Source organism: Colias eurytheme, chromosome 6 (genome assembly GCF_061535395.1).
Source record: "Colias eurytheme isolate Ceu_HAF_F1 chromosome 6, ilColEury1 Martin Lab GWU primary, whole genome shotgun sequence".
Classification (NCBI taxonomy): domain Eukaryota; kingdom Metazoa; phylum Arthropoda; class Insecta; order Lepidoptera; family Pieridae; genus Colias; species Colias eurytheme.
Window position 1 is genome coordinate 1,481,337 of NC_142985.1, and position 14,739 is coordinate 1,496,075.

Consider the following 14,739-nt stretch of genomic DNA (forward strand, 5'->3'; position numbering starts at 1 on the left):
AAATCATGAAAGATGAAAATAAATTACCTATGTATCAATTTTTTTTTGTTACATTGATTGGTTTTAATTGAAAAGTTTTTAAATGATAAGTTTATTAATAATTTATTTATTAGAGTAATTATTTTTGTTACATTGATTGTTCTTAATTGATAAGTAATAAGCAAAATATTTGCCAAGTTTCGCCTCTATAGCGGTGAGTTGATGACATCGCTTAATCTATGACTCACAAGCCGCCCCGCGCCGCCGCGCTTGTCGCACAGATTTTGTTCGTGGTGTCTCCTCCATACGTAGCTCAATGGGCACACACGCTCTTTTTTTTAATTTCTAAATCATTACGATTCTGAGTCAGATAGTGTCGTCTTAGAATCGTTAGAGTATACATTAGCAAGTTATCAAGGATGAGGAAGTAAGGATAATTAAATTAAAAATAAATTATAATCTCGAAAGACTTTATTAAAGAGCAGTATCCTCAATGATTGGCATACATTAAACATGCATATGAAAACGTTTTCATATCATTTAAGAACTGAACAATAACAATTTTAGTATTAATCGATTTTTACATTGAGCTGTACAATTTTATTATTGATTTTATGAAAGCAAGGAAGCTGGAGAAATTTTCATAACTTCATTTGGGCAATATATTAATTTGTAATTCATTCGACGTCAGAGGGGGAGAGACCTATGCCCTCACATTCCCCCACACTATTGCTAGTCTTGCACGAGCACTATAACCACAGTAAACAGAATACGAAGCGAAACTCCCTATAAAACGTTTGAAACGGCTTACTCACACAAACATACAGAACACACACATCAACAACACTTTCAAGTGGTCATCCGCTTTACCTATAGAAGTCTCGTCAATGCGTATGCTTGTAGTAGTGAGCCGTTTCGAAAGCAGTCCCTACACGGCAATGCAAGCATGACATATATTTACGTAAACTGTCATACTACATCAGTAACTAAAAACATGAAATCATGTATTTTTTCACAGTGTTCAGTTAACAAAATTTTCAGAAACACTGAGACTTGGTTCGATATAAATGATCAAACGTGCATGTCAGTTATAATTTGCGGGGAAAAAGACACATCAATGGGCTTCTAGCATCTGGTTTGCACATCATTAATTTCAATTATTAAATTAAACATGACAGCACGTAATATCATGCTGCATGACCATCAAGAGACTTCTTAAAACGATTATTCATGCATGTGCAAGTAACGCCATATTGCATGACCGTCTAGGGACGGCTTTTGAAACCGATCACTAACACAAACACGTATAACTAAACTCCTAGCAGACAACCATTAAACAGTCTTGTTCATGCCAGTTGATGTTTGAGCGGGTTTGAGCGTGATTAAGCGGACGTTTAATAGTTCATGCCAGTTGATGTTCGTTTCGAAGGGTTTCAACGTGATTAAGCGGACGTTTAACAGTCTTGTTCATGCCGGTCGATGTTCGTTTCTTATCGTTTTGTATGGAGTCTGTCTTCGTATGCCTTGATGTTCGTTTCCAATGATTGAGTGTGATTAAGCGGACGTTTAATAGTTCATGCCAGTCGATGTTTCTTAGCGTTTTGTATGGAGTCTTCGTACAGCTCGTTCACCGTCACAGTCAGGCCATCTTGTTAGCGAGCGCGAGGTGCAGGCCCGCGAGCTGCGAGGTCCACTTGTCGAGCGCGGAGTAGCGAGCCGCGCCCTGCGCACCGCCCGCTAGTTCTAGTACCGCGTTCACTTGGTCTATGCGACCGGATATCGTGCTGCAACGGAAAAATAGTATTGAGTGAGTGTATTGTATTTGTATGAGTGAGTGTATTGTATTTGTATTTGTGTGAGTGTATTTTTTTAAACCTCACTCGGTCTATTCAGCCGGATGTTGTGCTGGATATTTTTAACTTTTTTTAAGGTTTGTCCATTAATTAAGTGAGGTGTTAAGCTATTGCGTAGCTTCTATCGCGGGCCTTGAGCGCGGGGACCGAATCCAGAAATTTAGTAACGAAAAACCTCACGCTCCCCACTCCGACGGGCGCGGAGGTGTGGCTTGAAGGCATAGCATGCAATAGCTTTACCGCGGCAGTCCCCGAGTGCCACACGTCTTTTTTTTTCTGTATCAATCAGGAAAAAAATTGCGTGATATTTGACGAGACTATCTCCAACGTAAGATTAGATGAGATTTGACTCCCCTCCCTCTCTTTAACATAATTTATGAACGTGAAATGATAAGAGACAAAAATGTAAAAAAGGTCTGTTTAGAACTTTACACTGATTCGGAGGCTGATAAATGCCACAAAAACACATAAAACAGCATAATATATTATAACATTGTGTATTTTGTGTAATTAATCAAATGTGAATATGTGATATGATGTGATGTGACCTCAATCATAAGCAAAAAGTCAACCAAAAAGTATATCCAAAAGAACATAAATAATAGTGTACTTACTTATCAAGTATACAGGTGACAAGAAGATTCTCCACTTCCTTCTCGTCGATGTTCAATTCTTTTGATATAAATGGAATATGAATTCTAGTGTAGGGGCCAATTAGTTTGATAAGAACTTGAGTCCTAATATTTCTTAACAAATCTTCAATATGTTCTCTGATAAAGGGGTCGTCCATAATATTGTTTCTATTGTGCTTGAGAATTGATTCAAATTCATTAATATCATTATTTTGGTACGCCATAACTAAGTTTGTCATTGCTAGAATTTCTGGATCGTTTTTGTATGGTTTTGCTTCTTGGGAGTCAAATGGGTTTATTCCTGATTTCATGAGCCTATAAGGGAAATAATAATTATAATTTGATAAAATACTTTAAGCCTGTAGAATTAAATTACATAACATAGTTTTATGTGTTTAGTGGGGAGAATTCCCAATTCCCAAAAAATGGGGTAAAATCAAATTACAATTTATTTAAAATCCAAAATAAATAGATTATAAAGTATTAAAAAATTATCACTCACATATTAGCCAAAACCAGGTATTTCAAACAAGTCGTCCTCCGTGGACTACCAGACTCATCGTAATTCTTGAAAGCTTCAAAGAAGTCCGTGTGCGCCTTCTCAAACTCTCCCTCACGCAGGTGCATTTTGCCACCACATTCTGGAAATTACAAGGAATAATATAACAAAAATAAATACACCATCACTGACCGGTTGGCTTGGTTGGTAGTGTCCCTGCCTTCCAAGCCAGAGGTTGTGGGTTCGATTCCCACCCGGGGCAAATATTTTTGTGATGAACATAGATGTTTGCTCTGTGTCTGGGTGTTAATTATCTTTATAAGTATTTATTTAAAATTTCATGTATGTTTATCAGCCATCTGGTTTCCATAACACAAGCGAAAGCTTAGTATGGGATCAGATTGTGCCTTGTGTGAAAATTGTCCTGAAATATTTATTATTATGTATCATATAAGCTGCTTTATTAAAATACTAATAAGAAATTATAAACAAAAATATTTTTTGTTAATGCATTTGCATTGCATGAGTCTGATGTTTTTTTATTTGATAATCTGTATTTTTTTCAGTATATTATGAAGTGTGAACAAAACTACATGTTTTATAATGATTACAACTTCACAAAAAGATAAACTTATTCTTACCTCTGATAACACCCATGATAAGAGGATGAGGTATTGCTGATTTAATATGAAGTGATTGTTCATACAAGGCTTTTAATTTCTTATTATTCTTTTGTGCGGTGTACATTTGAATTTCTAGAGCATAGATTTCTAGGAGTTGTGTGCCTTTTTTGAGATCATCTTCGCCATCATCCGTCTTAAAATAATAACAAAGTAATTTTAATAAAAGGCAAATGACATAAACATTTTGAAGAGGCTGGTTGCGGCTTTGATGGCTTCGTCGCCGGTGAAATAAGAAGGCGTAATGGTAGTTCAAGGATTATATTTGTGCTCGGCAATTTACATAGTACAGACAAACTGTACAAACAAATTGTAATAATTAATGCGTGTGTTCGACTGTTCGCACGAGCCGCGAAGCTGAGAGAGCGGGATCAGGCGCGCGGGGCGGGGGGGGCGATCGGCCGATGAGCACTCGCGAGCCTGTGTGTGTGTGTAATTAATAATTTTGCACACAAGGCGTCAACATGTTGCCGGCCCAGGAACGGAGTTCTGATCTTCTATGTGTAAGTCCACACTGCGAGCCTAGCGCGGTTGCGACGGCGGGCGCGAAATATCAAACGTATGAAACGCGCCTTTGCGTCCACATTGAAATGACTATGGCGGAAGCCTAGTGCGACGGTAATGAGCGAGCCAGCGCGCGTAGTTTTCAAACTCTCCTATCCGCGCGTTCTGGCCACACTACGGGCCTAGTCAGCAAGCGACCCAATGCGCGGACGGCGGGGGTATCAAACCAGTTCGGTCTTGTCGCTCGACTTCTTATATTATATCCTTTATTGTTTTTCGTAAAATAGCGGTAAATACTTAATTGTTGAAGTGAAACTTCTTTATTTATAAGTGCGATTCAATCTAAAACACTTATATATGTTACGGCTAAAGGTAGGTGAGAACATAAACTTAAGATTAGCCGGCTAAACTTAGGTTTATTTTCGACGAGGTGTTAATGTTAGTTTGTTCTATCTTTAGCCGGCTAAACTTAAGTGTAACCGCAGGCCCGTGGCTAAAAATGTCGGGGTGGGTAGATTTGGTTACTATAATACATGTAAGGAACAGGGCGAGTGTTTTCTGGCACTTCGCCGGCTGCTGCCGCAGCACGCTCGCTGCGCTCGCTCGGCTCGTGCGGGTCTTAAGAGTTCTAACCTAACCTAACCTAGCCACCAGCTTTCTGCCCTGAGTCGGGGTGGGTAGATTTGGTTACTATAATACATGTAAGGAACAGGGCGAGTGTTTTCTGGCACTTCGCCGGCTGCTGCCGCAGCACGCTCGCTGCGCTCGCTCGGCTCGTGCGGGTCTTAAGAGTTCTAACCTAACCTAACCTAGCCACCAGCTTTCTGCCCTGAGTCGGGGTGGGTAGATTTGGTTACTATAATACATGTAAGGAACAGGGCGAGTGTTTTCTGGCACTTCGCCGGCTGCTGCCGCAGCACGCTCGCTGCGCTCGCTCGGCTCGTGCGGGTCTTAAGAGTTCTAACCTAACCTAACCTAGCCACCAGCTTTCTGCCCTGAGTCGGGGTGGGTAGATTTGGTTACTATAATACATGTAAGGAACAGGGCGAGTGTTTTCTGGCACTGTGCGGGCCCCTCAAGCCCTCCACCGGCCCGGCGCTAACCAAATCTACCCACCCCGACATTTTTAGCCACGGGCCTGCGGTTACACTTAAGTTTAGCCGGCTAAAGATAGAACAAACTAACATTAACACCTCGTCGAAAATAAACCTAAGTTTAGCCGGCTAATCTTAAGTTTATGTTCTCACCTACCTTTAGCCGTGACATATACACCACAGTAATTTTGTAGGGTATAATCTCAATTCTTCATATAAGATTCACCCGTTATTCCTCTGTTTTATTTATTTCGTGTACAACTACTATAATGATCTCATCTCAAAATCGGACTGTCCAGTAAAAATAGCAAATCGTCCAAAGTTTGCAACACCCGAAAAACGTCGAACCGCTACTTGAGCTCGCGCGTCGGTGTGGCCACCGCGAGCGCCCGCTCGTCGCGCCCGCCTAGGCCGCCGCCACCGCGCATTCAGTGTGGACGCACACTATGGGTAGGGGACACAGTCGGTTAAAGGCCCGTCGTTGTATCCCTGAAGAGGTGAGGACGTCAGCTACGCGGGTCACGCCGTCGGAGCCGGGGTGGAGGCGAGTCACTCGTCCCAGAAGCCACTGGTTGGGATGCAGTCGCTCATCTTTTACTACGACCATTTCTCCAAGTTTGAGCTGTCCTCCATCTTTGCGCCATTTCTGTCGTTTTTGAAGTTCTGTAATGTATTCTTTATGAAATCTATTCCAGAACATTGAGATAATATTAATATGGAGCAGACACCAGCCCAGACATGGAAACCTTAAATAGAAAAAATATTAATTACTTATCTCTGAACTAGCGGTCCGCCCCGGCTTCGCCCGTGGTAGATATTTCGCAATAAAAAGTAGCCTATGTTCTTTCTCAGGGTCTAAAGATTGTCTGTGCCAAATTTCATCAAAATCGATCCAGTAGTTTATGAGCCTATTCATTAGAATCAGACAAACAAACAAAGTTTTCCTCTTTATAATATTAGTGCAGAATAAATGATAATTCAATTATACGCTCAAGTCAGTAGCTTATACAATATCAATTAAAAACTTGATTAAAATCAATTAACAAAAAAAAATTGGTGATTAAGTACATAATTGATTTTCATATTTCATGATTTCACCTTTTTTCAATTAACAACTAGTCTATGCTTTTCTAAATATGTAAAATTATTATTTTATACTATAAAAATATACGCCAGCAAATATTACTAACAACACTTATTTCATGCCCAATGTCATATCTTAAATTTTAATCTATGACAAATGACGCAAAATGTCGCCCGCCAAAAATTTTGCTCTAACTAAGTTTTAAAAATTATTATCTAAGTAGTTACTTACTGATGAAAAGTTATTCCTTTGCACTTTTCCGTATTATTTGTATTATTTGTGCAATATCGTAACACACACGTAGGCACATTTGATGCGTTTCACTTTAAAACAAATAAAAAATGAGCGTGACGTTCGCGCCAATGAGCGAGCAAGCGACTGAGTGCAGTTACGCCAGATGACGTATGTTGAGCGGAACATAAGTGATGTAGGCGGTATCGTCTCCATATTAATATTATCTCAATGTTCCAGAAATGGGTTTTCAGTTGCTGTGTTCTCATATATCGTGAAAGAGTGTGCACAGCAGTAGTTTCCTTGACCTGAGGAGTAGGCAGAAATGTTATTGTTCGTCCAATTAAAAAATGCGATGGTGTGAGAGCTGTAAGATCCGATGGATCTGAAGAAATAGGGGTGAAGGGTCTTGAGTTCAAGATCGCCTCAATCTGTACAAGAACCGTATTCATTTCTTCATAAGTTAAATTAGTACAACCTACTACTCGCTTCAAGTGGTGTTTAAATGACTTAACCGAACCCTCAGCTAATCCGTTAAAATGTGGACTATAAGCTGGTGAAAATCTAAAGTTAATTGACATGTTCGATGTTTGTGATTTAATACCTAGTATCAGAATTTTGTTTAAGGAATTTAGATAATTCGTTACATGCGCCTACAAAATTTGTTCCATTATCAGAAAAAATGTTTGTTGGTTTGCCCCTACGAGCAATAAATCTATTTAATGCAGCTAAATATGACTCACTGCTCAGATCGGTCACAAGTTCTATGTGCACGGCCTTGACGGCTAAACACACAAATATGCAAAGATAGGATTTCATGGTTCTACTTCCTTTTCCCTTACGGGTCAGTATCATGACCGGCCCGGCGTAGTCAACAGCAGTGTTGGTGAACGGAAACTCAGCATGCAAGCGCTGTTCGGGAAGATTGCCCATGATTGGTTGTATTTGCATTCTGTGTTCTAATGAAAGTGACTTGAATTTCTGACAACGGTATATTGGATGATTGTGCTTGCACAACGGACAAACATATTGTGGTTTATTATTCGTAGTAGGAGGAGATAAAGAATTGACAACTAATGATTTCTGACGATTATGTGTGACGTCGCTGTGCCGGCGTTTAGCGCTGGCTTCCTCCATTGTTTCTAGTAAATCCGACCGGTTTTTAAGAAATGTAAGGAGATTCTCAAGCGTAGGTAAGTCTTTAAATGTGTTGCGGTACGTTTCCCATTCCCGACTTGTAACTGAATCTAATTTATTCGACAAAATGTGGATGATAAGTGCATCCCAGTGTTCAGTAGGTAAATTCAGTGTCTTTAGTGCTCTAAGATTTCTATTTACATTATCGATAATATTACGCATACCCTTGGATGATTCCTTAGTTAATACTTCGATATTAAAAATTGACTGAATGTGATTATTGACAAGAAGTCGCTTATTGTTGTAGCGATCACAGAGTAGATCCCAAGCAATACTATAATTATCAGCTGAAAAATCTAGCGCTCGAATAATCAAAGCTGCACTATCTTTTAGAGATGCGCGTAGGTAATGAAATTTTGTAATTTCGTTAATTGATTCATCTGAGTGTATGAGTAGATAATGATTATGAGGTTTCCGCATATATCAATGCACAAAACAATTAATAATAATAAATGGTAAGGCTTTTAGATCCGCACTAAAGGCGAAAGTAAAAAGCAAAATGAGATATATTTAATGAGTTTCAATTGAAATGAATCGGAAAGATTCAAAATTAAATTCCTAATGGAAAAAATTGGAACGAACTCACAATAACGCCACTTCCCCGGTTCTCACAAATATCCCATTGAAGTAGGTGCGAGTTCGATGCTTCCAAATATGGTGACTCTCAGCTCTGTATGTCTTCACCACAGTCTTCACCGGCGAAATGGCTGCCACGTGCGCGATTCCTTCCTCTGTATAGGTGCTGATTTTGATATCCGTCTCGTAAGGCCCAAAATGAAAAGGCTGGTTGCGGCTTTGATGGCTTCGTCGCCGGTGAAATAAGAAGGCGTAATGGTAGTTCAAGGATTATATTTGTGCTTGGCAATTTACTACTTACTATTTACTTTTTTATTAATAGTACAGACAAACTGTGCAAACAAATTGTAATAATTAATGCGTGTGTTCGACTGTTCGCACGAGCCGCGAAGCTGAGAGAGCGGGATCAGGCGCGCGGGGCGGGGGGGGGCGATCGGCCGATGAGCACTCGCGAGCCTGTGTGTGTGTGTAATTAATAATTTTGCACACAAGGCGGCAACACATTTCCACAAAATATTTGAATTATTGAATGATAATAAATATGGTAAATTACTTATTTCACCTTGGTTAGAACATGATTTACATTTTGAAGTGAAACTTATTTAGGCACATTGAGAGTTTAAGAAATTTCAAGGTCACGACATGGCAATACCGTCACGTCATGGAGTAAGGCGAAGATTTGGTATCTTTGAATCTTGCCAAAGAAGTTTCACTTCTAACACGTATGCTCGGCACACACACTCTTTTTTTATAATAGGTTATAAAAAGTAAAAAAATAAAAAATAAATAAAAAGTAAATGTTTGACGAAACTTATAGTACCTAATATCCAGCTTAAAAATATTGAGAAAAATACCTGACAGCTCTGATGCAACTGCTTCAGTATCTTTGCTAATTTAATAAAATCTCCCCTATCATAGTAGAGTTTTCCCAATTTAGTGTTAGTTTTGAACCACAGCCTGTCATTCTTTGCGTCTTTCAGTGCTTCTAATGTAGTTTCATAGAAGTCTTGAAGGAGCTCCATCTGGGAATTATAAACATTTCAAACAAAATAATGTAATGGATTGCATGCCAGTTCACATGCCGAACACTGTTATGCAATACTTCACTACATAGTATAAAACAAAGTCGCTTTCTCTGTCCCTATGTTCCTTTGTATGCTTAAGAGGAGGCTCCCTTTTTCATTTCTGGCACTGAGAGACCGGTTACGGTACTAGACGCTAATACAGCCGTAATAAAGTTGAATATCGCGTGCGCTCTTTGATCGCGTTCGAGCTCGAAAAGTAAGTCTCAATTCTTATTTCGTTTATAACTAAAGTAATAATTGATTTAGAGAAAAAATATCTTGGTATTCGATAGTAAACTCTATTTTCTTACTGTTAACATTTATTTTAGACATAAAGTCCAAGTAAATCTTTAAAAAAATGTAATAATCCTTTAAAAAGGCATAATTTTTGAATAAAAAATGAATCGAGCGAAAATGTTACAATTACGTAACTGTCTTGTAGATTGAAAGAAAAAGACCCAATAAATCATATACTAAAGTTCCATTTTGATTGTATGTGTGCCTGTTTCAGAATATGTATGCAAATTCACATAAAATTTAGGGAGCTTCCCTTTAAGTCTTTAAAACTACGCAACGGATTTTGATGCGGTTTTTGTAATAGATAGAGTGAATCAAGAGGAAGGTTTTAGTATATAATTTATTCGGTTTTAGACAAAGCGGGCGAAGCCGCGGGCGGTAAGCTAGTTTGTAATAGAAAACATCTAATGTACATGTTCAAGCAATTAATAAATGAATTTGAATTTTGAATTGAAAAAATCACAAATAATTAAATTATAACATTACAATAAATCAATTCATCACAAAATAATGTAATGAAGATAGCTTGTAAAATGTCCAATTTATTCCATTGAAAAGTTACATTTGGGGTTGCATTTTTTAGAGGACGCAATTTTATTTTTTTGATGTGTAGGGGGGTTCAGTGTGAAGCTAGTAATGTAACCCCACAAACTTGGTTTTAGCTACTCACTGACCCCCCCTACACATCAAAAACATAAAATTGCGTCCTCTAAAAAATGCAAGGTTAGGCCACACCCCGGACACTCCATACAAAATGATCGTTTTGACAGTCACACTGTAGAGACTGCAAATGTGTGTGTTAACGCTTTATGGTTGGTACGAAAAACGATAATCACAAATCCAAAATAATAAAATTACTTTAAGTCAATTTGATTAATGTTGTCAATCTTCGTTGCGTATCGTCCTTGCAGAAAAATATGGCCCATTTTATGTCTGATCACGCGGGGGTGAGGTAAGTTTAATTTTGGCGGGAGGCGGAGAGTGTCCGTTCTGTAGCGTTTAGCTACTATTATGTATTCTGTGGTTAGGCCTAAAAAATGTAACATTTCAATGGAGTAATTAGAATTGACAGAAATAATGTTTACTGATTGTAAAATCAAATAATTAAATTTAGATTAATTAATTTCAATGTTTTTTATAAACTTACATTTCTAGATGTTGATATGTAATCCAGGATGGAATTAATGGACTTCTCCGAGTGGTTCCTTGTAACAGCACTTTTAATATATGTTAATAGTTGCTTATACCTCGTCATCATTTCCGTGAAGTTGCCCTAAAATGAAGAAGTTAGTTACTCAATAATATAATAGTTTCTATAACACATAACTTAAGGAAAAAAAAAAAATTGTCTGTAAAGTAGGTTTACTGACGATAGTTGAACGTGACAACGTCCTATTGTGCTTCTTTGTCTCTCGTTCCGCGCTCTCGCTTGCACTTCAAGTCTTACATGGAACGCCTCAGAGCGAGGTAACGCCGCATGAGTCATGTTTTTTCGTGCGTGCAGCCGGCTTTAACGAATTATAAGACGTTGTCACGTCAATACTTCTTATTATCAAAGACTGGTAGAGAATGGTTGGTGATATACAAAATTTTAGATTCAAAAACATTACAAAAGCAATATTCAAGCATTATTGTTAGACAAGGGTCTAAAAGCTTTCCAAGATACAATTAAAGATAATTAAGTAAGTAAAGTACCAGTTTAAAGTTAATCTTGATCATTTGTTTAAGTGCTTTGAAGCCCCATTCTCCTTTATCACCACCTTCAAGCTCAAGCACTTTTTGGAAACTGAGCAGAGCAGCAGCTGGCTCATCTTCCTTTAATGCTTTACTGTTGTAGTATTGGTTCTCAAGGTCCACATCTGGCTCCGAATTACTGTCTTCAGAATACTCCTAAAATTTTACACAAAATATGAGTCCAAGTTCACAAATTAATATATTTGTACAAAGAAAATAGCTCAAACAATATAAGATAGGGTCAAAATAAGATGTAATGTAGAGTATCGATAAGAAGTATCAGATTCAGGAATCAGTGCTTCCAACCGGCATGGATCTAACTTCGTACGGATCCAGGTGGATGGATACCCATGATTCTGATACTCCTGTGATGTACCTATACGTTTAAAACATAAAACTATTAATGCATGCTAATATATAAAGATCAAATTTACAACAATTACGTTATATTCAACATAACTGAGTGTAGTAACATTGAAAAATGCGAAATATGAAATATCATCGTACCAGGCCATAATCTTCTTCTTCTTCGCACATATAATCATCATCGTTATCAGACATTTTATCGTTGAACTGCTTACAGCAGGGATAGTGCTTTTACAAATTCAATTTATAAAACTGGCTCTAATTAAAGTTCGCAGATAATTGATTGTTTTTATTGCATTGTCTTCTTTTCGAAAACGCGACAATTGCTCAATGTAATGTAAATGTAGCAAAAATGCCAAAAATATGACGTTGACAGCAACTGTTACAGATAACATAATACATATAAGGCAAAAAAATTATTAAGACGCGTTGTCTGATTCTTTGGCTGTTTTCCAATTACAGAGCATATAGGTCTACCAGAATCTGATGGCATATTTATATTTAAGAAATAAAATATTTTTATGTGGCAACTTATTTGACAACTATCAAATTGGATGTCAAATTATTTGTCTTTTTTGCAGTTGATGAATAATTTTTAGGATTTTGTCTAAAAAATCTTCGAAAATGTCGAAAAAGCCGCTGCGATCACAAGCAAGAGGTGTTGTTTATAATGTGTATAGAAAAACATTCGATGAAGAAGGGTCAAACACATTACAATTTCAATTTTGAAGATTTTATTGGTAAATTGGACTTACCCGTTTTGATACTATAAATTAAAAAATATTATATATAGGTAACTATAATATTGTTTGTTGATTAGAATATAATTTTATGAAAACTTATTACAGGAGTTTCCAATACGGCTATTCGTCAAGTCCAAGCTGTCCCAGTCAATTTTATAATGTGTGTCTGTTAATACTTACGAAAATAAACATAATTTTATTTTATTTTTATTTTATTTTATAAAAAATTATAAGCAGTTTTGATCTACATTATCATTATATCGATATTTTCACATGGCATACTGGTAATGAATATACAAAATAATATAGGTATGTGTAAATAATAATATGTATTACCTGTATAAAAGTAATTTGTATAATTGTATATTATACATGTAAGTATGTACCTACATAATAATATTAAGTGGATATCTCCTTATTAAGTACAGTATTGTCCACTTATGCAATGTGAGTAATGATATTGTGGACAAAATAAAAAATAAGCAGTATCAAGATCGTTCAGTCCATTTTCCCTAGGGTTGCACACTCAAAATTTTGATTTCCCTAATTGCCATCAGATTCTGGTTTACCTATAATGCGACTCAGTGCCGCACAATGCCGAATTATAATAATATATCTATTTTCAGATATTTATCCATAATTGTGTTAGTATACATTAAACTTAGAAACTATGTTAGTAATACATAAATTATAATTAAATTAAGTACATACAAATTAAAATTATACAATTAAAAAACAAGATTAAAACCATTAAAAATTATCCATTATCATAATTATTTTATTGCATACGATGTAAATTTGCCCACCGCTTAAGGAATGGACCGTCTACTTTCTCAATTAATGTCTTCAGAATACCATTGGAACTCTCACGCATTCTCTTCATCATAGATGCTGCCCTTTTCCTCATTATCGCGTAAAAATCGTCGGTCTGGCAATTTACAACTATCTGAGACGCGCTACAGAAGCGCGGAAGCCCCAACAGTACCCTAAAGCCATTATTATATTGTACACGTAGGACATTGTAAGCTCGCTGCGTAAAAGATAGCCATAGGCTGCAAGTATAAAATGTTTGACATTACGCTTAAAATAAAGTAACTTTAACCTGTGGAGAACAACGAGCAAATTTCCGTGCTAGCATATTGCAGCGGACTGCCAATGCCCTACGGTCCCTCTCAATATCTTGTATATCATTCATATCTTCTGTTACAATATGCCCTAGATATTTAAACTCTACTACTTGTTTAAGAGGACTGCCATTAATATACACAGGTGGTATGTCATGTACAGGGACTCCCTTACTTTTAAACACAAGAAGTTCGCATTTTTTGTCCCAAAAAGTAGTGATGAACGGAAGCTGGGAGGTAGAAGACCAAGAGGGCTATCCGAATCACCCCCATGTGTGTTATGCGATTTTTCGTATTTTCGGAGTTATTAATTTTTTTTCAATTTTTCATCTATCGCCGAGTACGATGAGATTTTTATTTATGGTGACGTGAATTATTGCGCTAGATGCTTGATTTTTTTTGTGTGCTAAGCTGAAAGATAGGCCAATTCAGTATAGTAACATTTACTATCGTTAGATCTTCGAATGGAATAAAAAAAAGAATTAAATGCCAAGAAAGATAAAATTACCCAGTATGTTCATAACTTCAAGGGCCCATAAAAAAATAAAATCACATAAAAAAGGTTTTCCATTTGGCTTTTAAAAACTTGCTCTATCGATCAGGTAGCTACCCTAAAAATTTCATTTTATTATTCTGAAGGCTTCAATCGAAAAATTGAAATCTAAATGTGGTAACTGCAAAATTTTTATTAACATGATGATCATTAAAACCAATAAATAGGTGTTTAATTACCAGAATTTTTTTAAAATAGCCCCGCTGTTGCTCAATGCAAGAGCGATATCACCGTAAAAAGTTGTCTTTTAAATGTCTGAATGCTCTTTTATCATTTTTAATGGTTTCTTCTGCTACTATGAATTTCCGGGTTATTTCGTCCAAATTGTGGCATTCTCTCAAGTAGCCGAGGTCTTTTTAGTATCCCCATTGAAACAAATCAATGGGGTTTAGGTCGAGGGACCGTGGAGGCCAGGCTTTAAAGCAGGCGTCACCGGCGCATGCGCAGGCTGCAACGACCAATCCATCTTTCAGGGTATTTTTGCCCTTTAGCCTGGGCTCCACGGTCTCCGGACATAAACCCTATTGAA

General features: G+C 37.2%; 2 protein-coding genes across 2 annotated transcripts; both read right to left on the reverse strand.

Annotated features, from left to right (window-relative positions):
* Positions 1-432: 432 nt before the first annotated feature.
* alien (COP9 signalosome complex subunit 2 alien) lies at positions 433-12,137 on the reverse strand. Its single transcript, XM_090102444.1, has 8 exons — positions 11,932-12,137; positions 11,386-11,580; positions 10,838-10,963; positions 9,184-9,351; positions 3,605-3,779; positions 2,967-3,105; positions 2,447-2,779; positions 433-1,763 (listed from the first exon to the last, which is right to left on the reverse strand). Exons 1-8 carry the CDS (start codon positions 11,983-11,985, stop codon positions 1,619-1,621), a joined length of 1,335 nt encoding a protein of 444 aa, XP_089958570.1. The 5' UTR covers positions 11,986-12,137; the 3' UTR covers positions 433-1,618.
* Positions 6,552-8,684, reverse strand: LOC149907432 (uncharacterized). Its single transcript, XM_090102445.1, has 2 exons — positions 7,300-8,684; positions 6,552-6,864 (listed from the first exon to the last, which is right to left on the reverse strand). The coding sequence occupies exons 1-2, from the start codon at positions 8,171-8,173 to the stop codon at positions 6,785-6,787; spliced, it is 954 nt and encodes a 317-aa protein (XP_089958571.1). The 5' UTR covers positions 8,174-8,684; the 3' UTR covers positions 6,552-6,784.
* Positions 12,138-14,739: the final 2,602 nt, after the last annotated feature.

Coding starts and splice junctions, on each gene's coding strand:
- LOC149907432 (XM_090102445.1), bottom strand. CDS start 8,173: ATGCGGAAACCTCATAATCATTATCTACTCATACACTCAGATGAATCA. Junction 6,865..7,299: donor ACTTGTGACCGATCTGAGCA/GTGAGTCATATT, acceptor CCTACTCCTCAG/GTCAAGGAAACTACTGCTGT.
- alien (XM_090102444.1), bottom strand. CDS start 11,985: ATGTCTGATAACGATGATGATTATATGTGCGAAGAAGAAGAAGATTAT. Junction 3,106..3,604: donor TATCATGGGTGTTATCAGAG/GTAAGAATAAGT, acceptor TGTAATTTCCAG/AATGTGGTGGCAAAATGCAC. Junction 2,780..2,966: donor TACCTGGTTTTGGCTAATAT/GTGAGTGATAAT, acceptor TTTCCCTTATAG/GCTCATGAAATCAGGAATAA.